The sequence below is a fragment of the Gobius niger genome (genome assembly GCF_951799975.1).
Source record: "Gobius niger genome assembly, chromosome: 11".
Classification (NCBI taxonomy): Eukaryota; Metazoa; Chordata; class Actinopteri; order Gobiiformes; family Gobiidae; genus Gobius; species Gobius niger.
Genome location: NC_136862.1, coordinates 30473906 through 30500153, shown reverse-complemented (window position 1 = coordinate 30500153; position 26248 = coordinate 30473906). Strand labels below are relative to the sequence as shown.

At 41.8% G+C, this 26248-nt stretch overlaps 2 protein-coding genes across 3 annotated transcripts; both read right to left on the bottom strand.

Moving 5' to 3' along the window:
* Positions 1 to 417: 417 nt before the first annotated feature.
* Positions 418 to 6457, bottom strand: cUnh5orf24 (chromosome Un C5orf24 homolog). Its single transcript, XM_079566372.1, has 2 exons — positions 6332 to 6457; positions 418 to 1543 (listed from the first exon to the last, which is right to left on the bottom strand). The coding sequence occupies exons 1-2, from the start codon at positions 6407 to 6409 to the stop codon at positions 791 to 793; spliced, it is 831 nt and encodes a 276-aa protein (XP_079422498.1). The 5' UTR covers positions 6410 to 6457; the 3' UTR covers positions 418 to 790.
* Positions 6458 to 7033: 576 nt separating this feature from the next.
* ddx46 (DEAD (Asp-Glu-Ala-Asp) box polypeptide 46) lies at positions 7034 to 23631 on the bottom strand. 2 transcript variants are annotated; one of them, XM_079566316.1, is made up of 23 exons: positions 23508 to 23631; positions 21264 to 21428; positions 21056 to 21151; positions 20875 to 20962; positions 20606 to 20774; positions 20294 to 20526; positions 19127 to 19237; positions 18872 to 19037; positions 18664 to 18784; positions 18127 to 18302; positions 17522 to 17643; positions 17036 to 17114; positions 15485 to 15567; positions 14908 to 15072; positions 14576 to 14738; positions 14307 to 14500; positions 13001 to 13138; positions 11451 to 11600; positions 10985 to 11206; positions 8819 to 9037; positions 8524 to 8668; positions 7347 to 7420; positions 7034 to 7261 (listed from the first exon to the last, which is right to left on the bottom strand). In XM_079566316.1, exons 1-23 carry the CDS (start codon positions 23522 to 23524, stop codon positions 7214 to 7216), a joined length of 3144 nt encoding a protein of 1047 aa, XP_079422442.1. In that variant the 5' UTR covers positions 23525 to 23631; the 3' UTR covers positions 7034 to 7213. The 2 variants fall into 2 exon arrangements, with proteins under 2 accessions (XP_079422442.1, XP_079422441.1); XM_079566315.1 differs by having other exon boundaries at positions 7035 to 7261; positions 19127 to 19240.
* Between the last annotated feature and the right edge of the window lie 2617 nt (positions 23632 to 26248).

Genomic DNA, 26248 nt, shown 5'->3' with positions numbered 1-26248 from the left:
ATTTAGTTTTAGTCGTCAAAAATATCACTTGGACTAAAATTAAGACTAAATATTTTGGTCGACGAAATGAACACTGCTGTGGACCCGAGACAGTAACAGTGATGGACGTCCTGGGCCTCCCGTCAGTGACTGTTGCACTGGCACAGGTCGCCTCCTCCTCCCGAGCTCAGTGGACCTGCATTATCAGCTGCTCCTGTCCTCACAACTGGACTAAACCCCCAGCTTTGACCGCATCCATGTGCACGAGCTTCCTTTCAACCGAACCACGATCTCAGAACTCAACCCAAGACACGCCTTTTACAACCCCTCACGGATCTACGGATGGGTTTCAGTCGCGTGACATTTTCCCGCTAACGCTGCAGTCATGTGGGGGGCTCGTTTTGTACCGAGCTAACCATTTAAACGTTCCATTAGCATCTCAAAAGCTAAACTTGATTATTTTTTCTCATTACTATGGCAACTGTCCACTTATTTCCTCACCTTGGACCCACGGGCAAAGCCTCTGCCTGGTCCTTTCACAGTGATCTTTCCAAACCCTGACCGAGGTCCCTGACTCAGAACAATCAGTGAGGCACAACAAGGCGGGGTCAGGTCGCTGGATGAGGCTCACACTCTCTGGTCCATCATTGTCACTGTCCGGGACGGTGCTTGAATGCTGTACATCATCAGTAGCATTGTAAATAAACAGTATGCAGTATACGGGTGCAGGCATACACACGACAACACTTTAAGAAAATGTCCAAATGTTTGTTTTTTTTGTCTGTAAAAAGTCCCCATTGTCCCCCGTGCATCACTCGACGGGCGGCTTCTCTTTACAGGACGATTCGCACAGGACGTCTTTGTGGGGGGGCACGTCGCAGAGTAATTCCTTATGGGGCGGGATGTCGCACAGGAGCTCTTTATGCTGCGGCACGTCGCAGAGTAGATCTTTGTGGGGCGGGACCTCGCACAGCAGCTCCTTGTGGTGGGACAGGGGGTAGGGGAAGGCCGCCCCGCTGCAGGAGGTGCCGTACGCCGACAGTTTGTTGAGGCGCGACAGGCCCTTGATGCTGCCCGGGGGCCTGCCTGGACTCACCTTGTACCCGGCCGCCCGCGTGGTCCCCAGCGGCCGCCCCGGGCTGGTCTTGAAGCCCGCCGCTCTGGTGGTGCCCAGCGGCCGGCCCGTGCTCGTCCGGTACCCCGCCAGCTTGGTGGTGCCCAGCGGCCTGCCCCGGCGGCCCGACTTCCCCGAGGCCGACTTGCTCTTCTTCTTGGGGTCGTCCGCCGCGGGGTCGCTGGCTTTGATGGCGGTGAGCTTGCCCGGGTTGAGCGGGTCGGGCAGCAGGAGCTCCTGTCTGGGGCACATCATGGTCTTGTGGGGGCTCTGGGTGGGGAGGCCCATGGGAGCCAGGGTCATCTGCAGGGAGGTGGGCGGAGGAGGGGGGTAGAACTTGTTGGCCTGAGTGCACAGTTCGAAGTGGGCCGCGGGGTGGTCCTCGGCGAGGCACGAGGGCCGGCTGTTCATGCAGAAGTCTGCGGTGGTCACCTGGCGCATCATGTTTGTCTGAGGAGGACAGAATGAGGTGAGATGATGAGAACAAACACCTGTTCTATGTTCTTTACCTGCGGAGAGGAGGATTATTCAGACATTTCCCCAAACATTAGAGATAAACTAGGGCTGGGACGATCCGATACTTATCACGATACAGTAAATACTTAACCTGGCTAACTCCATGCGCTCGAATTATTTCGAACTGCACAACAGCCTGGGGACCATGGCCGAAATCTCCGGTGGATTTGGGAACCAATCACAGAGCGAGAAGGGACGGCAAGACGATGACTCGCTATTCGATATACGGACGTTTGTAGTTTATTTACGGATTAAAAAAAAAAAGTTTATTTACGGATCCAACATGACAGCAGCAGACACGATGGTATTTTTCGATCAAGCTTTAGACCTTGTTCTAAATAATTTAGCTCAAAAGTTTACAGCGGGAACGTCATACGTCATCGGATACGATGATACGATTGGCTGTGGCAACGTGCAGACGCATGAGACTTTTTTTTTTTTTTTCGTATCGCCCAATAAACGAGTATGGACGATCGTAAACCACACCTCTCCTACGAGAAAATGAATTGGTGTCCCCAGACTAAATATCACTTGTGATTTTAGTCTGGCGTTAGCCAGGCTAGTAAATACTTATGATAAGTAATATCTTTACCTTAACCTCTCACCCCCCACCTGAAGGGAGCACATTTTCTCCAGTTTGGCATTACTCAAATCTAAAAGATTCTTGATTGGAGAGTTTACAGCCTCATTTGAAAGCTAAGACCTACAGAACTGATCTAAACTGATCGTTTTCCTCACGTTTTTGCCATGTTATAGCTTTTCATGGCTTTTTTAGTCTTTTTTGTCCCTTTTTTGGTCTCTGTTTTTTGTGTGCTTTTTTGTCACATTTTTATTGCTTTTTTGTCACATTTTTGTTGCTTTTTTGTCACATTTTATTGCTTTTTTTGTCACATTTTTGTTGTATGTTCGGTCCATTTTTGTTGCTTTTTTGTATTTTTTTTTGTCACATTTTTGTTGCTTTTTTGTATTTTTTTGTCACATTTTTGTTGCTTTTTTGTTGCTTTTTTTGTCACATTTTTGTTGCTTTTTGTATTTTTTTGGGTCACATTTTTGTTGTATGTTCGGTCCATTTTTGTTGCGCTTTTCTTCTAGTTTTTGTCACCATTTTGACTTTTTTTTTTGTTGTTCAAGAAAGCTTTTAGATTTAGGCACAGCCGAACTGGAGTAAAATGTGCTCTGTTCAGGTGGGGGTTAACAGGCCACCGTTTCTCCATACTGAGATATTTTCTTGTCTGAGCTTAGAGTTGATACGTACCTGTCTGGTCTTTACGCGTGCACTCAGTTACGCAAAACGACCAAAGATGTTGTTCGCATTTGGCCTCTCCCAGTATATTCCTATTTCTCCAAACGGGGGTGAAGTTGGAAGCGACCAGGCTCTTCCACGGGCACAAAGACCAGACAGGTACAAATCAACTCATCTAAGCTCAGTTAAGAACATATCTCAGTATGGAGAAACGGTGGCCTGTTCCTTTAAGGTCAATAAAGTTGCTGAAGCTCACTGTACAAAGTTTATTTTTAGAGCAAAGCACAACTTAAATGGTGCTGAACACAGGGCTTTAGCAGGTGGAAAGTGCAGCACTGCCTGTTCGGATCGGTGGTGAGTGCATGGAGGTGGTCACATCGTACAAACACCTGGGCGCACATCTGGACCACAGACCGGACTGGACAGGGACAGGATTACTCACTGGCAGAATTTAACTCCAAATCCAAATATGGAGGTCGCAATCGTTTTGGTGGGAGGGGCGGGCACATAGATAGAACAGCCAAATGTGCACCCGGATCAGATTATACAACAACAATTAACAAACGCATTAGATCTGATCAAACATCTGTCCTTCAATTTTGTGTCCTGGTGTCATCAGCACCACTGTCAGTTTCAAAAACATGTGAGGAACTATTTTTCTTGCCTGATGAGGCCGAGTTTAAGCCTCTGTGTGGGAAAATAAAGAAGGTCTTTTCATTACTAAAAGCTAAAAAACAACTATAAACTATAAAACTATAAAATGCCATTTTTTCCTGTAGTGTTGACAAGTCATTGGTGTTACTTCCATTTGCATCAGTACGTAGAACACTTTGACAGGTAATACTACACTGACTGTCAGTGCTTCATTTGTAAGTTTGTATTTTCAGGAACACTTTGATGTAATGGATTCGGGGATCAGGCCAAAACATTTGCCGGAAAACTCTCATTAAACAGCATTATATCAGATCAAATCTTTGCCGGATCCTCCTAAATAGTTCCCGGATCCTTTACCCTGAAAAACTGGAAATTGGAGGAATGTGTTGGGGGAAATTTATAACCTCTTTCATAATGTTTTATTGCGTTATGGACATTTGTTTGTCAGTCAAACAGATGTAACACTAATGACACAAAACTAGGGTTGGGAACAGTTACATTGTTTTGGTCTCCGACACCAGCACTGTAACGATTCTTGGTTTACGAAACTGATATGTGAACGTAAAACCTTTACTAAAATATTTGTAGAATCGTATATTTTTAGATTAGAATCTTATTTTCCCCTTAATTTGCAGAAACAACCAAGTAACTTCCTTTAATGCTGTCCCTGAACCCAACAGGCGTCTCCTGCTTTCGATACTTGTATTGTTTGGATACCAGGAGCAAATGGCAAGTCTCAACTTATAATGCTTTCACCCAAAGCGCTTTACATCAAGGAACCGGTCACCCATTCACGCTCTCATTCATACACCTGTGTACGAAGACACTGGAGGGTGAAGTGTCTTGCCCAAGGACACGACGACAGTGTGCACCTGCAGGACCTCTGATCATTAGATGACCCGCTCGATCTTTTTTTTTACTCAACACCACACTGGTATCACTTAACGGTACCAGTCCCACACACAACTTAGGCCTATACCTGATTTTTTTGATGGCCAACAATGAAAGGGGAAGCCACTAAATTAAAATAGTAGTTGTGGTCCAAACTCATTCAAAACTATCCAAATATCTTTGTAGCATCCAAATTCTTTACAGGGACAAGTTTATAGGCACATTTCACAACTTGCAGGGTCACGTTCACAAAAATGCTAGAAAAATAGCCTGAAAGTTCATGAAATTGATACAAATGTTTAATCATTTCGATGCACGCATTTTCCCTTTAAAGGAACAGGCCACCATTTTTACATACTGAAATATGTTCTTACCTGAGCTTAGACGAGTTGATACGTAACTGTCTGGTCTTTGTGCCTGTGGAAGAGCGTGGTTGCGTCTAAATTCACCCCATTTGGAGCTATAGGAATATACTGGGAGAGGACGAATACTAACAACATATTTGGTCTTTTGCGTGACTGAGGGCACACAGTTCTTCCATACTGAGATATGTTCTGACCTGAGCTTAGACGAGTTGATGCGTACCTGTCTGGTCTTTGTGCCTGTGGAAAAGCGTGGTAGCTTCCAACTTCACCCCCGTTTGGAGCCATAGGAATACATTGGGAGAGGCCAAATGCTAACAGCATCTCTGGTTGTTTTGCACGACTGAGGGCACGCACAAAAAACCAGACCGGTACGCATCAACTCGTCTAAGCTCAGGTAAGAACATATTTCGGTATGTAAAAACGGTGGCCTGTTCCTTTAAGTATTTGAGTTTGCAAAACACTAAAGGAGGATAAAATAATTTGCAAATTTTTAGGCAAAAAAAAATGTATATATATATTTCAGCGCTTTTTACCGGTGGCATCAGTGGCATTATAGGTGCAGCGTGGCACCTTTGCCTTCCCTCACAGTGGCCTCTATGACGCTCTAGGATCGATTGTTTTTAGGGGTTCGAACCCGAAACACAAAAACAATTGATTGTGGAGTGTCATAACAACCTGCTGCACCCATAACGCCACTGAGTCAAATACACACAAATATCAAGTCTCCCCCCCCCCCCCCCCCTAAAAAGTTACGTAGTGCACCTTTAAATTAAATATATAACATTACTATAAAATATCCGAACTGTCCCATATGACTGGTAGTAATGCTAGTGTAGTAGTGAACAGGTTATAGTATTTTTCTATAACAATACTTATTATTTATTACATCTTTCGGGCTCATAATATGATTAATGACCCTACAACACTTTGTTCTAACCATACAAACGCCACTACCTGCTTTAGCTCGTTTTATGTATTTTCTATTTGATTTGAGAAGCACAACTCCTATTGTTAGCCCGGTCACTCCTACTATCAGGCTGCACACTTGGTCGCCTTTACTTGGTTTTAGACATTTTGAAAACGCGACTTCTTCCCACATCAACTCAAACATTCAAGTAAAGCCCACTCGACGCTGTCAAAACAGACAAACAACCCATTCGTGCGGTCGTGTTTGACTCGCTCCAGCGGTGCTGTGCTGGCAGCGCGAGCCCACATGATGCCACTGTCTACACGGACAAAAAGGACGGAGGATGCGCCTGGCGTTCAACTTCATTTGATCATCCGAGGCTACAGTAAAAACAACAGTGGCGCGTTAGCCGGGAGAAAAATGCCGTAACTAGAGAATTTTTTTTTTTAGCGGAGAGACGACAAAAGCTATGGCCAACCTATGGTCCACGCAGCGCCCTGTGAATAAAAAAAAAAAGGGTTAAAAAAAAAAGGCAGGAATGGCTGGCGACAGAGCGGCACCCGTATCTAGGTTAGCGGCCGCTGTCAATCCCGGACAATAAACCCCCCAAAAACACGGCCGTCATTCCTCGCCCGCTCGCCTCGGCGTTGACCTTACTGTACCTCGATTGTTTCGCTGTAGTCGGCGCAGAAAGGGTTAAGGAGAAAAATGATCCTTCGTCTCTCAGGCTGCGAGTCCATCCATGGCTCCCAAACGCGTTCCTTCTCCTCTTCCACCGTTGCTTTAAACTTTAACGCTTTCACGCGGCGGCGGCTGCGCTTCGCCACCGGGACGGAACCGAGGGCGGCCGGAAAGATCGCGACAAATAAAAGTAACAAGAGAGGCGGGTTTGTTAGAAGGCTCCAGAGGTTTGGATAAGAAACGCAGCCATTTTCCATTAAAAATTAATAAGACGGGAGAAAGCGGTCTGGGCATGCGCACTGCGGTCCTACGGGATCGTATGCCTTTTTTTTTCGCCCCCCCGTTTACTAATTCTTTATCCCTTTAAAACCTGTACGACTAAGACGGCGCAGAGGAGATTGTTTTACGCACCGTCGCGTTTGGCCGTCGTTTCGCGCTGCAAAATTAAAGCAAAAGTGAAGTATCTGGCCATCAGCACCCCCTTCCTTACTATTGCACTAATAAATAATAAACATTGCAACGCTACTTAATAATTTAAGCAGCCACAAAGAGGACAACAGACTTAAAAATGCGAGTTAATGTGAACGCACGGGCGGCGATATCTGCGTAAACACACGGAATCACGTTCACAGAAACATTACGGCAAGTTTATTATAAAATTATGAGGTTTATTGACACAAAAACATGTTTGTATTCATGAGGTTGGGAGACTAAAAATCAATCGTAATAATACACAGAGGAAACTCAAATGTTTAACGTGGCCGATACCTCGATAAAAATATAGACGGAAATATCTGTAAAGCCAAAGACGGGGATGCAGATGATGCACTGGGGGGGAAGAAAACAACAAACAAACTGCTCCTTCACAGCACTTTGTAGCGTCCTTTGCTGGTCGGCTGGTACGAGTTTTGCTGTAAAAGAGACAAAGGGATGAGAAACGGTTGGTGTTGGATCGTTGTTGTTCGGGCTCTTATGTGTTTGGTGACGGAGCCTTACTAGTCTGATGAGCTCCTCTTTGATCAGCCTCGTGATTTCGGTCTTGGCTTTCTGCACTGCCAGCTCGTTCGCACCTGAAATATACAACGCATTTTAAATTAGGCCTGCAGTGAGTGAGTGTAATATTGTATGTAGAAATATGCAGAACAAACAGAGAAACAACTGATATTGCCAGATAAACACGCATTACCATTGAGAGTGTGTAAGATATGTATAATTAAACATTTCATTTCAGCCTGTGCCCCATTCTAGATATGAAATAAACATGTTCCAATCTAATATTATCTCATGTATGTTTTTATGTTAATGTTGATCAACTCACAATGGCAGAAATGATACAACATGTAATTGTAATGTTTATATTTTTGTTTCAAGTCATCAATTGTTCCATAAAAAGGAAAGAGCCAGATGATTTGGGGATTATAAATCTTATGCTAAACTTGGACAATCATGTATGACAGGTCAAGGCAGGCAAAGGCAACCATTAACCTTTAAGTTGGGGATGTTCATGATTAATCAGTCAATCGATTAATCATTATCATGGGCTTAATCGATTGTTGTAACATTGTATGTTAACAATTATTCGTTATGTTGCAGGTGCAGATAGGCCTAGAATGTGTTGAAGGCTACAAACCTATTATTTGTATTTTGGTTAATATTTTAATTTTATAACAATGTATCATGATTATTACTAGGGGGAAAAAAATCCTTGTTGACATAAACTGTCCTGTACAACGGCCGGTGGTTAACAGTTAATCGATAATCAATTCATAAAGTTATCAATTAATCGGCAAATGAAACTGAGCAGAATGTGCATCACTACTTTGGTGCACTTTAGACAAATTATCTGAATTTTTTATTTATTCATTTTTCATAGGGAAAGACAGTCCCACACTCCTCTATATTTCCTTCTAAAAAAAAAAATACACTAAAATTGTACTTTTATTAGCTAAATAATAAATAAATAAATGTATATGCTTTGTTGCTTGCATCTAAAATACTTCCAGTGAACTTGGTTTGAAATGGTGTCTCTTTTGACATTGAATGTTTCAGACCCCTGAGTTAAAGCCATGACACTCCAGAAAACGACAGTAAACAAACAAATAAACTCTTTGTAACATGTAACATTCAGTAAAATGTACATTGGACCCAAAGTGTTTATGTATAGTGCTCATACTCTCGATGGCGAGGTAGATCTTGCGCTCTCCCTCCTTGGGCTCTTTTCCTGGAGGGAAGTAGGTTCCTCTGATGGTGATGGCTGCCTCAGAGTACTCCCCGATTCTCTGCAGAGCCTCTTTAGACGTGACCTTCCACCGAGCCGTCTGCGGGGGGCGACATAGGACAGGAATTTAGAACACAAATCTATTGGCTAAGAGTATTGCCAATATCGCCTCACTGTGGCCTGTTGGCAGTACTGAAGGGTTAGTCAGAGAGGTCCTGGTAAACGTGGTGCAGCTGACCCTCGCCCTCACCTGTGGGAAGTCGTTGATCTCCAGCTCCTCCTCGTATCGCTTCACCGTCTCCGTTTGCTCCGCCCCTTGCTTCTCCTCCTCCAGCTTCTCCACCGGAGTGTAGTTCAGCTTGGCGTTGATCTTCTCAGCCAGCTGCTCCGCGATGGTCTTGGCTGAGACGGAGGGAGTCACGATGGTGCCTCCGCGAAGGATGGCGTTGGTGGCCTGCTGCATCACGTCCTGGAAATCACGGCCCAGAGCGGCGTTGGTCAAAGCACGACCTTTCATTTCAGCAAAACTACAGATACTACAGTTCAAACAGGGCACGAGTAAAGGGTGCTCAGTCCAATTTGTATTTAACCTCTTAACTCCCGCCTGAACCGAGGGCATTTTCTCCAGTTCAGCTTTACCCAAATCCTGTAGGCCAGTGTAACGCCTCATTTGAAAGCTAAGATCTACAAAACTCATCTAAATGGATCTTTTTCCTCATCAGATTTTTTTCCCATCATTTTTTGGGGGGGTTTCAAGTAATTTTTGTAACTTTTTTTGTAATTTCTATGTCAAATAGTAAATTTTTTGTCACTTTTTGTCACATGTTCATTTTTTCATCATTGTGTCAATTTTTGTGTCATTTTTTCGTCACATGTTCATCATTTTTTTGTAATTTTTTTTGTCACTTTCTGTCATTTTTTGTCAATTTTTTGTCAAATTCTCGTAAATTTTTTGTCTACGTTTTCTCACTTTTTTGTCACATCTTCATTGTTTTCGTCTCAGTTCTGTCACTATTTTCTCACCTTTTTTCCAGAAGCTTTTGGATTGGGGTAAAGCCAAACTGGAGAAAATGTGCTCGGTTCAGGTGGGAGTTAAGGGGTTAAGTGAAAGTACTGAAGCGTTTGCTGTAGAAATGACTTAACCTCTTACCCTCTGCCTGAACCGAGCACATTTTCTCCAGTTTGGCTTTACCCAAATCTAATAGCTTCAAAATAAAAGCATCAAAACTAGCAACGGAAACGAGGCAAAAAAAAGACAAAAAAGCATAAAAAAACTCACCAAAAAAGTGACAAAAAAGTAACAAAACAACAAAAACTTTTGTTAGTCTTAGCTTTCAAATGAAATGACACTGTTGCTCTCCAGTCGAGAAGCTTTTAGATTTGGGTAAAGCCAAACTGGAGTAACTTGGTTCAGGCGGGTGTAAGAGGTTAAAGGTGCATTAAGCAACTATTTATGCAAGAAAAAAAAAGCTGTGAGAATAAAGTTGATATTTATGTGTATTTGACCTTTTTGTGACCCAATGGTGGCAGTAGTGAGTATAACATGGCTAACTTGCATCTAGCCCCTTTAAAGGCACACACATTTTGGATTAAACTATTATTATTTCTATTAACTTCATACTAAGACATGAAGTATTAGATTAAAAGAAATATTCATACTTAAATTGATAATTAACTCCTTAACTCCCACCTGAACAGAGCACATTTTCAAAAAAAAAAATGACAAAAATGTAACAAAAAAATGACAAAAATATGATAAAAATTTGACCAAAAAATGAAAAAAATGTGACAAAAAATGAAAAAATAAAATGACCAAAAAAAATGACCGAAAATGTGATAAAAAATGATGAAAAAAAGACAAAAATGTGAAAAAAAATTACGAATAAATGAAAAAAATGTGACCAAAAAATGACAAAAATGTGATAAAAATGTGACAAAAAAATTACAAAAATTGACAAAAAATGACAAAATAATGACCCAAAAAAATTACAAAAAAGTGATAAAAAAAGACGAAAAAATGACCAAAATGTGACCAAAAAATGACAGAAATTTGATAAAAATTCCAGGAAAAAAGTGACAAAAAATGACAAAAAATATGACAAAAATTTGATAAAAAATTGCCAAAACAAAAAATTAAGTGACAAAAAATGACAAAAAAATGACAAAAATTTGAATTTGACAAAAAAATAAAATAAAAAACATTACAAAAAAATTACAAAAAATGTGATAAAAAATGACCAAAAATGTGACCAAAAAATGACAAAAAAGTTACAAAAATGAGTTGAACACCCAACAAAAAAAAATATCTGATGACGTGAGGAAAAAGATCCTCTCGGTTCAGGCGGGAGTTAAGAGGTTAAAAACACAAGAAAAAAGAAATCAAATTAAAACGTGAATCCCATTCTCAAGTCCTCACCTGAGCCTCAGCCCCCAGGTTCTTCTGTGCGTTGATCTTAAGAGCCAGCCGTTTGGCCATCTCCAGTTTCTGGATGTTCCCGGCGGACGTTGGCGCCCCCCCTGTGCCCCCCCCGGAGGAGGATGAGGAGGACACGACCCCTGCTCCCGGGATGGCCGTCCCTGGAGCCAAGTCCTTCACGCGCTTCTTCGAGTTGAACATGCTCTCGATCTGCTCCTCGATCTGAGCACAAGGGAGAGGCCGAGTTACTGAGAGCGATCGGAAAAAACGATTTCTACGAACACATTTTCTAGTCATGTATCTTATATCCATGTTATTGAGCTTAATTCAAAAATGTGAAATGATAATAATAATATGAAATGATCTGGTCCAAATTTGAGTTGGTATAATGCTGTTAGTGTTTAGGTAGTATGTAATAAGAAAGACCGGTTTGAGAGAACATCATAATACATTACGAAACACTCACATCCAGCGCCCCGTCCTCATCGTCCGAGTCCTGCAGTCCGAGCGCAGCCTTCTGCAGTTTCTTCCTCTCGTTGGCCAGAGCGTGTTCCGTCTCGTCAAACTTAAAGCCTTTACCTGAAAAACCACTGCTGCTTTTGATGGACTTTCCCTCCTGTGTGAGACACAGACACAGACTGCATGAGAAGAAGAATTTTAACAATAGATAAACATTTCTTTAATCTATTATTATTATTATATATTTTTTGTGTGCTATCTATGAAATTATTGTACTTTTTCTTCTAACAAAATACACTGAATAAAAATATTAATGGAACACTTTTGTTTTTCTCCCACTTTTCATGTGTAAACTCAACGACGTGGAACATTTTCTATAAACATAATAGACCCATTTCTCTCAAATATTGTTCTGAAATCTGTGTCGAGATAATCCGTCCCCTCACAGTTGTGGCAAACCAAGATCCGGATTAGACTACATGAATATTGCACAGGTGCCTTAAGTTGTCTACAATAAAAGGGCACTCTGAAAAGTTCGGTTTTACACAAAGCCACAGATGTCGCAGGTTTCGAGGGAGTGTGCACTTGGTATAATGACTGTAGGAATGTCCACCAGGGTCCTCATTTATAAAGCTTGCTCACGCCCTAGTACGTATGGTGTAACCCGCCCTCTGCGCCACACGCGAGATTTATAAAACTCCTACTCGGCTTGGATCTTTGCTCATTTCCACGGCAGCTCCGACCCTGCCTTAGAGACGAATCCCTGATGAAAGTGCGTCTGGATTTATGAATGAATGACTGGACACAAGCAGAAAGTCCTCATGTAAACTGCACATAGTAATGCGCTGTCGGCCTGGACTGTGCACACTGATCTCCTCCTCGTGGGTGTCGGTTCTACATGTCTGTCTTTTATCTTCCTCTCATTTTCCCTTAAGCTCAAATCAACAATGTCAAATCAGCGAGAAGGAAAATTAAAAAAGACTTACTGAACTTGATCTATTCCAAACATCTTGCCTAAATGTATATTTCATTAAGAAGAACGAGTAATTTGATTGTTCATCATAGTCTGTGATTTCTTATTTAGTTTTCATTATAAGTGTGCGTGCTGCTGCTGCAGAGCGTCCCCCCTCCCTCTGTGTCCCTCGTGTCTTGGTTAAACCCACTCATTGTCTCCTTATGTTGAGGAGGGCGTGACATGGTTCACGTGCGCAGATTCCCTCAGCAAGTGAGATCTAGATTGCGTGGAGAGCTGCGCACGGAAGGTTTTATAAGTCCGGATACTCCGTGTTGTGCCACACATGGTCACGAGGCGTTGCTGAGCTGTTGTCTGTGCATTGAAAGTATTTCTCTCCAAAGGCGTTTCTCGTTCTCAGATGTCACAGGTCGGTGAACTCTGTTGGTAGATGTCGAATGTTTTCTGAGGTAGAACTCTGGCCCAGTGGTTCAGAAACATTTCACACAGACACTAACCAAATCACCAGCATTTTGAATATCAGAAAGTTGTCACGTAAACAGTAACAACAGTGTGTCAGACATATGTGGGACTGTGGGACTTACGGCCTTCTGCTGGTCCTTGAAGGAGGCCCAGAGCTGCTCCAGTTCAGGAGGGACTGAGGAGCCCGACAGCTCCAAAGCCTTGATGATGTCTCCAGCGTAACGCACCTGATCCTCCGTGATGAACGTGTACGCATAACCCTGCGTTCAACAAGACGGGATGCAGGTTATAACGAAGTCTAAATACATTCTTTTTTTTAACAACCTCCCATTACGGCTTGTACAGAGCATGATACATCACTCACACATTACAGTCACGTCATTACTGAACACTTAAGACCTGAAAACAAAACACCAACAACTAAAGGTTAGAATCAGCAAAATCCCTTTAAAGTGAAGAGGACTTAAGTTCCTTCGACCCGACTGTTGAGTAATCACAACATATCAAGAACTTTCCTCAGGATGTAAACACTTCACTGGAGGAGACTTCTGTGTTTAGAACTGCGGCTGTTTCAGCTTTGATGCTAAAGGTTAATTATGACATTTCATCAAATTCGCTGATGGCTCCAGAATCTCAACTCATCTGTATGAAACACACTCGACATGTTGGCAAGAAGTCGTCTTCACACACACTTTTTTTAAACTTTCTTTTCAAATAGATAATTCCTTCGTAGCCACAGGGCTATCGGTCTTTCTTTTCTCCGAAATACAAAAATCATCAGATTAGGACCTGCTCTGTTCGAGTGTGAGCTGTACACTTTCCTCGTCTTTTCCACATTTTGTTGCGGTGAAAATGCTGAAGTGACTTTAAAGCTGCCTTAAGCAATGTCTTTTTGAAATGTTTTCATCAGTAGGTGGAGTAGTGAACTCTGTTCCACCAGCTACAACAGAGGGGAAGTGGCTCGGGAAGAGCGTATCTGCTGTTGTAACTCTGCAGTCATGAATCTGCAGCAGCTCCGGGCTGCAGGAGGAGCAGGGCGGCACTGCCAAGAGAAAGACAGCGGCGCTGGAGCCACAGATTCAATGCACTTTGAGCTTAGAATTATTGAGAAAATTAATTATGGGCTTACTGCTGATGCCGTCAAAAAGGCCGATATTTGCCAAAAATGATCATGCAAGCCTTGTAAGAAGGACTCTCTCTTTGTAGCCTGAGGAGAAGAGAAGCCTGCAGCTCTAAACTGAAGCATGGTTGTCGGGTCGTTGTCTGAGAAATTTCAATAAAGGTTTGAATCGGTGCTAAAGCAATATTGTTTCCTCATTCTAAAGTCACTGATTCAAAGTAATATTACTCTTAATTGATTAAACGTGTCGCCGCCTCTGATCATTACATGTAAATACAGATGTGTAACACTCCTCATTCAGGCCTGACCTTGTTCCCTGCTCGTCCCGTGCGTCCCGCACGGTGAACGTAGTCCTCGTAGTGGTTGGGGCAGTTGTAGTTGACGACCAGAATGAGCTGCTTGACGTCGAGGCCCCGCGCCGCGACTGACGTGGCGACCATCAGGCGACACACGCCTGTCTTAAAGTCATTAATGATGCTGTCTCTGTCGTACTGGTCAATGCCTGGAACACAAGACATTCATGTAACAAACTGGATCCAATTCATGTTCAATATGTTGAATGCTGAGTGTAAAGCACCTCCGTGTAGAGACAGACAGGGGTACGAGGCCTTCATCAGATCTTTGAGCAGTGCATCAGCATGTTCCTGTTTGTCCACGAAGATGATGACCGAGCCCTTCTCCTGATAATGACCCAAAATCTCCAACAACTTCAGGAACTTCTTATCCTCCTCGATCACCAACTGTTACAAAAATAAGCTTATTGTCAATAGTTCTTATGCTTTAGGACCTGGTAACCCATTAAAGATAAAGATGAGCAGTTTTCAATATTGTTTTAGACCCAAAAAATATTATAAAATACCCCAATAAAAATGCTCCCTGATAATGTATCACAAATGTGTATAAAATTACCACGTGCTGCTCGACGTCGGAGCAAACCACGCTCCTGCCTCCCACTTGCACCTCGATAGGTTTGGCCAGGATCCGTCGGGCCAAAGCCTCCATGGCTCTTGGAAACGTGGCCGAGAACATGACGGTCTGCCGGTCCGGACGCACGTTATCCACGATGCGCATCACCTGTACGTGCAGACACAAAAGCAAAATCTGAAGTTCCTTATATTGAGCCAGGGAAATGTTGCAATACAGGTGTTTACTGAAGATCTTTTAATGCCACAGAAACTAACTCTAAACCTTCAAAATGAGCTTTGATCGAAAAGTACGTCATCTTAAAATGTCTGACAACAAACAATGAAACATGTTTGGTTTATCTGTCATTTATTGAACAAGTTGACATTAGATTTATCTTGACAACCTTAGAGATGGTCTCCTATGAATTCAGCGCACTTTAATTTTCGTGGTATTGGAATTGGTACAATGAATATGTTTCTTATGATCAAAATTGAGGTTGATATTTTAGTGTCGTTCCATTTAAAAAAACAATATTAGTTTTTTGAAACAAAACTACTTCCTGCATGTAAGTTGAGCTCACCTGAGGTTCAAACCCCATGTCGAACATCCTGTCAGCTTCATCCAACACAACATAGGTGACTCTGCGGAGGTTCGTGACGCGACCTACCACCCAACAACAGCAGCACAGGACAGACATTAGCTCTCAAAACATTAATCTTAAATCACATCCTGCCTTGTTCAAAACACTTTTACCAAACTACCATTAACACATGGAGTCATTATATCATTACTACTGCATTGAAAGCTCTATGTAAGTGGCCACAGCTTGTTCTAGTTCCATGTTACGTTTTCGATGCGGGTCTTAAGTCGTGCGTACCATCTCAGGGGAAAGAGGGGCCCTGAAAAATACAGCCTCAAACAAAACAAAGATGGAGCCACATCAAGCACTAAGCCTCCAAAACCTACAAGGGAAACATATTACAGATTACCTCGCATGTGTGGAAGGAACAACACCCTGCCCTGACTAACAGTGCCCTTTAACTAACCAGCTAACGATGGAATAAACGATAGGGCTGCAACAACTTATCAGATTCTCTCATTAGATTTGACCACTGATATTAAAGACAAGCTGGAATCGGCCTAAAAGCATCATTGAATGTTCAAAATATTTTTTGTTCTCAAAAGCCGTAATTTAAAGCTTCAGCAGTTTAAAATGTCCCAATTACCAACAAATCATATTTCTCTATGGTGGTGGTCATGGTAAGATCTCTCCAAAAAGATGCTTTTCAGTCACCATTTAAATAATGACATTATTTAAATGAATGGATTAATAAATGTCAGTTGCAGCCCTATCACAGAGTTGGACTTAGTGAATTGCTCAACAGCAGGTCTATCCTTCGAGAGACAGGGCTCCAGAGTCAGAGCAGTTTGGGTGCACATGCACTAAACATTTGCATTGGTTGCACCGGTGGAACCACTGATTCCTTTCCTCGTCATAAAAGACTGCCCATAAAAGAGTAGTTGATATAATATTGTTTTGAATGTTGTAGGTGTACGCTGTAAACTGTAAAATAGACCACGATATAAAATAGCAAACAGCCTTCATGGTAATGTACTGTTGAAGTGTGGCATTGAGCCCTGTTTGAATGATATTTAGGGCATTTTTAAAGTGGTGCACTCACATTATGCTTTGATGCACCTAAATGAAAGACTTCAGCATTCACCGGTGCAACCATCCCAAAATGTTAGTCTGGAGCCCTGATAGGGCTTTACTTTACAAACCAGAGCTCAAAGTTTAAATTTTACTTCTTCAACAAACTTGCAATAGATATTTGAATAATTAAACCTTAATTACTACAACAAACAAAAGAGCGTTTGTATATACTGTATATATGTACATATATATCTTTGGCAGTAGTTGTGGTCTGCAGACGAGGGCAGCTCTGTCGGACCTACCTGTCTCCACCTCCGTCTTCAAACACTTCTGTCGCTTTGTCAAATAATGCCACAGTTTAGTAAGAGGTACTCACTCAATGAAGGTGCTCTATTCAAAATAACATGCATGCAGTTTGTTTGAAATTAAATACATCCATGTGCACATGAGGGCAGGGGAGGCGGGGAAGGGACTCACCGCTGTTAGCCCCGAGCATGTCGATCATTCGACCTGGAGTGCACACAATGATCTCTGCTCCTCTCTTCAGCTCGGCAATCTGTCAGACAAACACCCATTATACTGGGCGTCCCTCTCAACAGGTTTAAAATAATATGAGGAGTGATTTATACCAGGACTCAAGAATAATCACAACTGAATGAACATTGCAATTTGAATGGGTGCAATGGACTTACTACCATTTAGGGGAGTCCCCCAAGGGTGTGTGCTGAACCCCCTTCTGTTCACTGTCTGCACCCATGACGGCACGTACACACACCTCAAACCTCTTCAAGTTTGAGGTGTGTCCCCTCAACCTCATGGTGCACACATAATCACATTCTAAATATGAGTTATTATCCCAAAATCTTACACTCATGGGGAGAACTTTCTGTGCAGTTCGAGAATCAAATTCAGGATCTTCAATTGAGCCACGCGTTTTGTCCTCTGCATTTCAAAGTTTAGTACCTGTTCACTGATGCCGGTGCCTCCGTACACACACACCACTCGGAGCCCCAGAGATTTGGAGAACTTCTTGCACTCTTTAGTGATCTGCAGTGCCAGCTCTCGAGTCGGGGTCATGATCACAGCTACAAAGAGGGACAAATCTGTTAGACTTGGCAGTGTAGGTCAAAAACAACAACTGTTATGTACAGGAACCCGAAAAAATGTAATCGTTAAAATGTGCTTTCATTTGTCTTTAACTGTGGAACTAACATATGATAGACTCAATACATGCAAAGTGAGATGTATAGTCTTTATTTGTTATGATTTTGATTATTATAGCTCAGCTTGTAAAAACTCCAAATTAAAAATCTCATAAAATTTGAATATTTTGAAAATGAATATTTTGAAAATGGACAGTGAGCTAAGATAAGATAAGATAGATAAAGAACCATCTTATCTATCTTATCTTATCTCTTAAGCAAAATGATATTTATTGCATTTATATACATTTATTAGTTTCACATTTTAAGTTCAATTAAAGAATTAAACGAACTTTTGCCCGATATTCAAATTTTCCGAGTTTCACCCGTATGTGTTTTGTGTAGTAGAACCAAAGAGGTGCTTACAGATGGGCCCCTCAGACTCCTCCAGGGGGCGCTGGTCCATGATGTGCCTGAACATGGGCAGGAGGAAGGCGATGGTTTTGCCGCTGCCGGTTTTGGCGATGCCGATGAGGTCGCGACCCGTCATTATGGCCGGAATCGCCTGGGCCTGGATTGGAGTGGGCTTCTCATAACTTTGCCTGGAGACAAAAGAGAAAACTTGAATTTAAAACTTCAAACACAATTAGGTTTCACAATAGTATTTCTCATGTGTTTCAACTTTTATGTAGTTCTGCAACCAATGTTTTATTAGGCTAAATGCTGAACTTCAGTCTTGGTTTATGATTAAAATCGGGAACAAAAACTGTCACAAATGAACCAAGGTCAAATGACACATGAAAGTGTCCAAAAGCAGTGACCCTAATCAAAATGATGTGTTTGATGTTGGTCAGATGAAAGGGCTTTGACCCATAAGATGAATGTGGCAGATTTGTGAATCCGATCACTTCCAAATAATGATCAGGGAAAACATTTGGACATTTTCTGTTTTCAGTGACTCACTTCTTGAGCGAGCTGAGGATCTTCATGGAGACCCCGCACTGGACCCAGGTCCTGATGGGTTTGGGGCAGCCTTTTCCCTTCACTATGATTCCTTCCAGCTCAGCTCGATAAGCAGTCACGTCTGTATGGAACAGGATACAAATATTCTTTAGCTATTTACTGTACGGTTAGATCTCTGCAGCCTTATCGATCAATCTACTGTACAAACCTTCCACACTCATCTTGGCGAGTTCAGGCACCTCCACGTAGAAGTTCTTCCGATACGATTCATACTCGATTTTTCCGTGGTCCACTGGCTCCAGAACCTTCCTCTGTTTGGTCTGAAATCCAGTGAGCGCTGTCGCCAAGTCAACTTCCTCCTCTTCTGATGAATACTGGCAAATATTAACATTAATAGGTTTCAAATGATGTCAAAACATTATGTTTCAATAATTGTTTTTCTGACGTTACAGGGACTGCTCACCTCCATGGCATCCTGGTCGTTCTCCATCAGTTCTCCCTTTTTCTTGTGAACAGTTGGGCCTTTCTTTGTTTTTACCACAGTCACCACCTTGGTCACCATCATTGCTCCCTTCTGCTGAAAATAGAAATTCTATAAATAAAAATAATTCAGGAGTTTTAGGACGTTTTCACACTGGCTTTCGTTCGGTCGACCTAAAGGGCCGAACGACCCGAGCGTGGTGGTTTTGAGCCAGCGTGAATCAAACCGCAGCACTTCAGGCCGCCCTGTAAGTGGCTGAAACAGGTGGTCTCAGAGCGGCTCCTGTCGCACTTTGGAGCAGCCAACCTCAGGCTGAACTAATTCCGGTTTGTGCAACGAAATTACTCCTTTAGATAAATTCAAGACTAATTTACTCAACTTTGCATTTATAATATTTATTATAACAATATTTAATCAAGGTCCTCGCCTTTATGGAGCTCCTCCCACATGAACAAAGAGTCAGAGCTGTTCCTTTGGCCGTAAATTTAAATTATATGAGGCTCTGTCAAACTGTCATTGGAAGAAGAGGATAAACGTGTACATATATAAGCCTCACTCTGTTCCAAGCACAGCTGAACGTGCCATCAGTCACTGGAAATACTGGAAATAATTCTCTTTATGCAGCGTCAAATATTTCAAGAGAACGACGGCCAACAGGTACATTTACGTTTAAAAGAAGTGTGTTAAGAACTTATACGTTTAGAATTAGAATGTATTTTAAACCCGCGTGTTTCAGCAGTGAGATGATGTAACGTATTTATTTTGCACCTAAAGCCACGTTACAGCGTGGCCCCGCCCCGTGTGCAGTCAACATGAACAGAAGACAGTGATATGGTTTTCACCTGTCCCAGGTGAGTGGGGTACATCAGAAATGAACAGGAAGAGTCTCCAGCGGTTCCACAACTTAATGTTTGATCAGAGCTGTTATTGCGTCTTTCTCATGTTGGGATTCTTTAATCAGAAATAACCGAGTGCTTTTGGACCCAGGGGCATTGTTATTGATAACACGAGTCACAACACAATATTCAGCATGACCATAAAAATCTATTAATTAGCCACACAGTTGTATAAGCCTCAAAGTATAAAGCATGGGGAAAAAGTAGTCCGAAAATGACGGCCCTCAGTGTGCCTGCCTGTAGCTTTAGTTACCTTGTCATTGACTCCTCCCATGTTGAACTTCTTGACCTCTTGCTTGACCTCCTCCATGTAAGCGTCGAGGGGGTCGATGTCGTCGTCCTGCGTCTCTTCCTCCATCACCGCCTCCGTGTCCTTGTCGCCTCCGTCCTTAGACTCCTCTGTCGGGTCCTTGTCCTTATCGTCCTTTGCTTCACTCTCCGCATCCTCGTCTTCCTCCATCGGGGCCGAATTGTCGTCATCGTCATCTGGAGCACAGCGTATATAAAAAAATGTACAAAAACGCGGAATAGTCTGGAACGCTAGAAAAAGTTGTCCTTCACTCACCGTCGTCGTCCTCCAGACTCCACTTCTTGCCCTGTTTCATCTCCTCCAGCTCCTTCTTGATTTCCCCGATGTTTTCGATGGCCTTCTTCCTCTGCTCCTCCCTCCACTTCTCCACGCGCTCTTTCCTCTTCCTCATCTCCTCCTCCAGCTTGTTCTGGTCAAAGTCCTGCTGCAGGGACACAAAAGCGGAAGGAGGAGTCAGACAAACATGTTAACTATTTACCTTCTTTGACTGAAACAAACCCCGTTCGCGAAATCGTTAAACTTACATCCACAACTTTTTCATCTTCTTTCTCTTCTTTGATCTTTTTCTTTTCGGGCGCAGAATCAAGGTTTTCTTTCTCCTTACTCCTCGATCTGATGAATTAGACAATCGAAGTATCCGTGTAAAGAGTGTGTATTCACTTATATACGAGCTAAACAAATGGCCGTTGTTTATTGAGGTCTCACTTCTCGTCGGCTTTTCTGCTCTTGCTGCCGGACCTGGACCTCCTGCTCCTTCGCTCTCGACTCCTGGACCTGCGCCGCTCTCTGCTCCTGGAGCGTCTGGGCAGAAACAACACATTTGTCATTGATGGATTCATAAAAGAACATGCAGGTTACATTATTCAGAAACATACAAGGGTTTAAGGAAGCCAATAAAAGGACGTCCGTGTACCTGACTCGTTTCCTGTCTCTGGAGCGGGACCTCCGGCGCTCTCTGCTGCGGGAGCGCTCTCTCCGGCCTCGGTCTCGCTCCTCCTTTTTGGTCCTCTTGTCCGGAGAGCGGCTCTTTGAGCGGCTGCCCGAGCGACCGCGCGACGAGGACCGCTTTCTGTAATGTCTGTGTAAAAGATATACACATGAGTCTTGGCGAAACGACTCATGCAAAGTCGCATACGGATTCATTTTCTCTGCGAGCACCAAAACACAAAACGTAACCTAAGATTTTGTTGCCGCATTTTTGTTGTGTTTTCGTAGTTTGTGTTTTTCATAGTCCATGTTTTCATAGTTTTTTTTCAGTTGCTTTTGCCAAATTTTTGTCACTTTTTTGTTGAGTTTTTGTCCCATGCTTGTCACCTTTTTCACACTCTTTAGTCGCTTTTTTGTTGCATTATTTGCGGCTTTCCTGGCACGTTTTGTCGCTCTTGTGTCACTTTTTTGTGGCTTTACTGTTGCGTTTCTTGTCACGTTTTCGTTTGTGTTCTTGTCGCTACCTTGACTCTTGTTTTCAAGAAGCGTTTACATTTGGGTCAAGCCAAACTGGAGAAAATGTGCTCAGTTCAGGTGGGGGTTAAGAGGTTAAATAGCCCGGGCCCTGTCCGAGAACCTCTGCCAAGCCTTCCTACATTTCTACAAACGCCCGATAGGTCACATTTGAAGGTGGAATTTCTTTTTGTACGTGTACATGTAAAACACAAAGTCTTTGAATATTTAACTAAATATAGTGAAGTAAAAAGAACTTGCATAGCTACACGTGTTCATAGAATAAATAGCTTGTTGCTTTTTTTGATACATTAAAATAGCTTGTCAAGGTTTCCTTGAAGCAGGCAGCTCTCAGAAATGTATTTATTTCCTATGTTGCAGATGGATTTAACACAGGGCTTGAAATAACACAAACCGACAAATCACACATCGACAGATTTGTATTTAGGACAGCAACTCTTTTACTCTTAAAAACTACACAACAACATGGTACTATTTAGGGCTGAAACGACTAATCGATTAATCGACGACCAATCGATTATTGAAATAGTCGACAACTATTTTAGTAATCGATTCATCGTTTTCTGGTTCACACAGACTAAAATGGTGCAAAAATGACATAAAAATGTAGTATTTTTGATGAAATCCTACTTCGTTTATATAGTTAGGGTCTGTGTACATTTTGTTCATTGTAAATTTCATGAATAAAGCCTCCAACAAACATTTCCCTTTAGTTTACTCCATCAACACATCTTCAAGCAGCGCCACTTAAGCTATATGTGATTTTAAAAAAATAGAAAAAATACAATTTTCCTACATTCACAGCCAAGCGATTCTTCGATTAATCGTAAAAATAATCGATAGACTAATCGATTACAAAATAATCGTTAGTTGCAGCCCTAGTACTATTCTAGGACTAGTTTTGACAGGTTTTTGTTGTGGCCTATTACATCATTAAATAGATCAGTGGAGCTGAAACTGAGGTACATTTACCACTGGTGGCAAATGGGTTCAGGGTCATCGGAAAGTTAATAAATTTAACTAGAGATAATCTTATTTATGCTTTAGTGATGCATTAAAGATGGGTGCTTCTTCTGGTTTAAGCATAACTTACACCCAGTTCTGCCATAATTTCACAATTTTGACCTATTTCTAATCTATAGGCATTAGTTAGGCACAAAAAGAAAAGAAAAATGAGCCAGATTTCATTACATAGCTATAAATATTTGGAAAGGACTAGTTGAAGTGGTCAGGGGGCAAACCAAAAAAAAATGAAGATCCATTTCATCTGCGCAGTACACTACTCCACACATTGATATTGTGAGAAAATGCACTGTTTACAATCAGGTTACAAATCAGACAACTTCTTAAAAAACATAACAACAACCGTAAAAGTGTCCAGATACGCTCACGTGATAATATGAATATCAAATCCTATCGCATTTACAACATGTTTCAAACTGTCCCACTTATATTAAACAGGCTTTGTGCCTCACTTATGTTCCATTAGAAACTGGTCATGCTGAGCTATAGAATATAACAAGATTAAAACACTGGCGACACGTGTGAAAGATCAAGACACTTTTGAGCACAAATGACTCTAATGTTTGGTTAGGTAACGTGCTAATGCTAACAACACTGATTAAAACAACAGACAAAATAAAGACTAAACGTGCAAATAAGTCAAGCACCAAATTAAGTCATAAAAACAACATACCTGGATTCACGTCCCATGTTTTAGAAGAGAGAAATGTGTTCTTTTATGGACAAAAACTGGCCAAAACTAAAACGACACAGCGCCGCGTTGGTTTATCTTTCAATCGTGACGTCACAAACCCGCGACGCTTGTTTTCGTTGCGCTTTCAGCGGAGAGCGCGCCCAGCGGCCGGAGGGCAATACTTCACGGTTAGTGCTAGATCGTAGGAGGGGCGGTCTGCAGTGAAAACGTGAGATATCATGACACAAATTAAGGTTAGGGCCAGGGAAAAGGTTAACCTCTTAACTTCCCGCCTGAACCGAGAGGATCTTTTTCCTCAGGTCATCAGATTTTTTTGCCAACATTTTTTTTGTTGGGTGTTCAACTCATTTTTGTAACTTTTTTGTCATTTTTTATCACATTTTTGTCATTTTTTGGTCAATTTTTTCGTCCATTTTTAATCCATTTTTTGTCACATTTTTGTCATTTTTTGGTCAATTTTTTCGTCCATTTTTAATCCATTTTTTATCACATTTTTGTCATTTTTTGGTCAATTTTTTCGTCCATTTTTAATCCATTTTTTATCACATTTTTGTCATTTTTTGGTCAATTTTTTCGTCCATTTTTAATCCATTTTTTTATCACATTTTTGTCATTTTTTGGTCAATTTTTTCGTCCATTTTTAATCCATTTTTTATCACATTTTTGTCATTTTTTGGTCAATTTTTTCGTCCATTTTTAATCAATTTTTTGTCACATTTTTGTCACTTTTTTGTATTTTTTTGTCAATTTTTTATCAATTTTTTGTAATTTTTTTGTCACATTTTTTCGTCATTTATGGGTCAATTTCTTGTGACATTTTTGTGACATTTTTGCCACTTTTTCATAAATTTTTCGTCACTTTTTTTGTCACATTTCCATCATTGTTTGGTTGCTACTTTCACAGATTTTTTCCAGAAGCTTTTGGATTGGGGTAAAGCCAAACTGGAGAAAATGTGCTCAGTTCAGGTGGGAGTTAAGGGGTTAACCTTAAGGATTAGGGTTAGGATTTTTTGTATTTTTAGAAAAACCAACTCATAGATCTATACAAACTCACAGCAGTCCGTCCCTCCGGAGCATATGGTCTAGCACTAACCATACTTCACTACACTAGCTTTTTTTTTTTATCCGTCACTGCTTCTGACAACATAGCACATATCTCCCTAAACACCCCGCGTTATTTTTCTTATTAGAACCTAATTCCCTTGGGCAAATGCGGGTTTTGTTATCAACATGATGTGAACTTTGTGTCAAAACAAGGCGAGCACACGCAGAGGGAGACAGTACAACTGCACAGCTAAACACAAAACACTGTGCAAACATAAATGAAGAAAAGACTTTCCCCCCTCTGCCTGGAATAACATGAAAACGTAAAACAGATTCTCACAATACTCTACAGCAGTGTTTCCCAATCAGGGGTACAGGGACCCCTGGGGGTACCCGAGGACCTAGCAGGGGGTACTAGGAACTATTTTACCTTAACATTGTCCCTTTTCTTACAAATACCACTTTTAAGTAATTACTTTCTAAATAAACTGCAACACCCTTGAGGTAGGGGGTACACGGACGACCACTGAAAAGCCCAAGAGTGCGTACGCAAGACAATAAAGGGGGTGCGGGGACCCCTGGGGGTGCTCCAGGAACTAGCAGGGGGTACTTGGAACTATTTCAGATTTCAAAAGGTGGGAAATTGAACATAATTTTCATAGGGAAAGCTATAATTTGCAGTAAAATGTGTTGCTTTGGGAGAATTTTAGGTTTATTTTGACCGCAACATTGTCCTTTTTCTTACAAATACCACTTTTAAGTATTTACTTTCTAAATAAACTGCAACACCCTTGAGGTAGGGGGTACACGGACGACCACTGAAAAGCCCAAGGGGTACGCAGGGTTGGGAACCACTGCTGTACAGTACTGTAGCTAGCGTACAGTAGTGGATTTAACTATTCTGATCTGGGGCTGCTGCAGTTGGTCAGGTTTAGGTTCAGCAATACTTTGTGCCCAAAGAATGAGATCAGACAAACTACCTGAACATCTTGTGACCAGGTTATTCCATCAATGGATTCAACGGGCATATTCTGAGATGACAATGCCAGGGTTCATTGTGCTCACATTGTGAATGAGTGGTTCCGGGAGTATGAGCAGGATCAGCTGCCACAGAGTCCAGATCTGATCCCTATTGAGAATCTTTGGGATGTGCTGGACAAGGCTTTGTTTTGCGCAGAGGTCACATTCTCGCATCATCAATAAAAGATCTTGGTGCTGTAATCATTGCTAAAGGGGGTCCATTCAAATATTAGTACGTGTGACCTTTTTTTTCAGTCAGGAAGTGTACATTTATGCATTAACAGTAAAGACAATAAACTAAGGCTTCTGCAAACTGTCCATGTTATAAAATGCTTCCAAAGATCAAATTGATTGAGATTTAGAGGGTGTAATATATACTGTACATTGCTCGCTGAGGTCTGAGAACCAGCTCCAGCTCATTGGCCTTAAAACCAGGCTTAAAAGTCGAGGTGACAGGGCTTTTTCAGTTGTTGGCCCCAAACATTAGAACAGCGCCCTCTGTTGATGCTTTTAAGTCTGGTTTAAAATCACACTTTTGTTCATTGCCGTTTGACCCGGGATAGAGATTGTGTGGTCCCCCCTGACTGACCCCGGAAAAATTCCTGAATTTTTATGTTTATTGTATTATATTTGTTAATTAACTTTTTATTTTATTT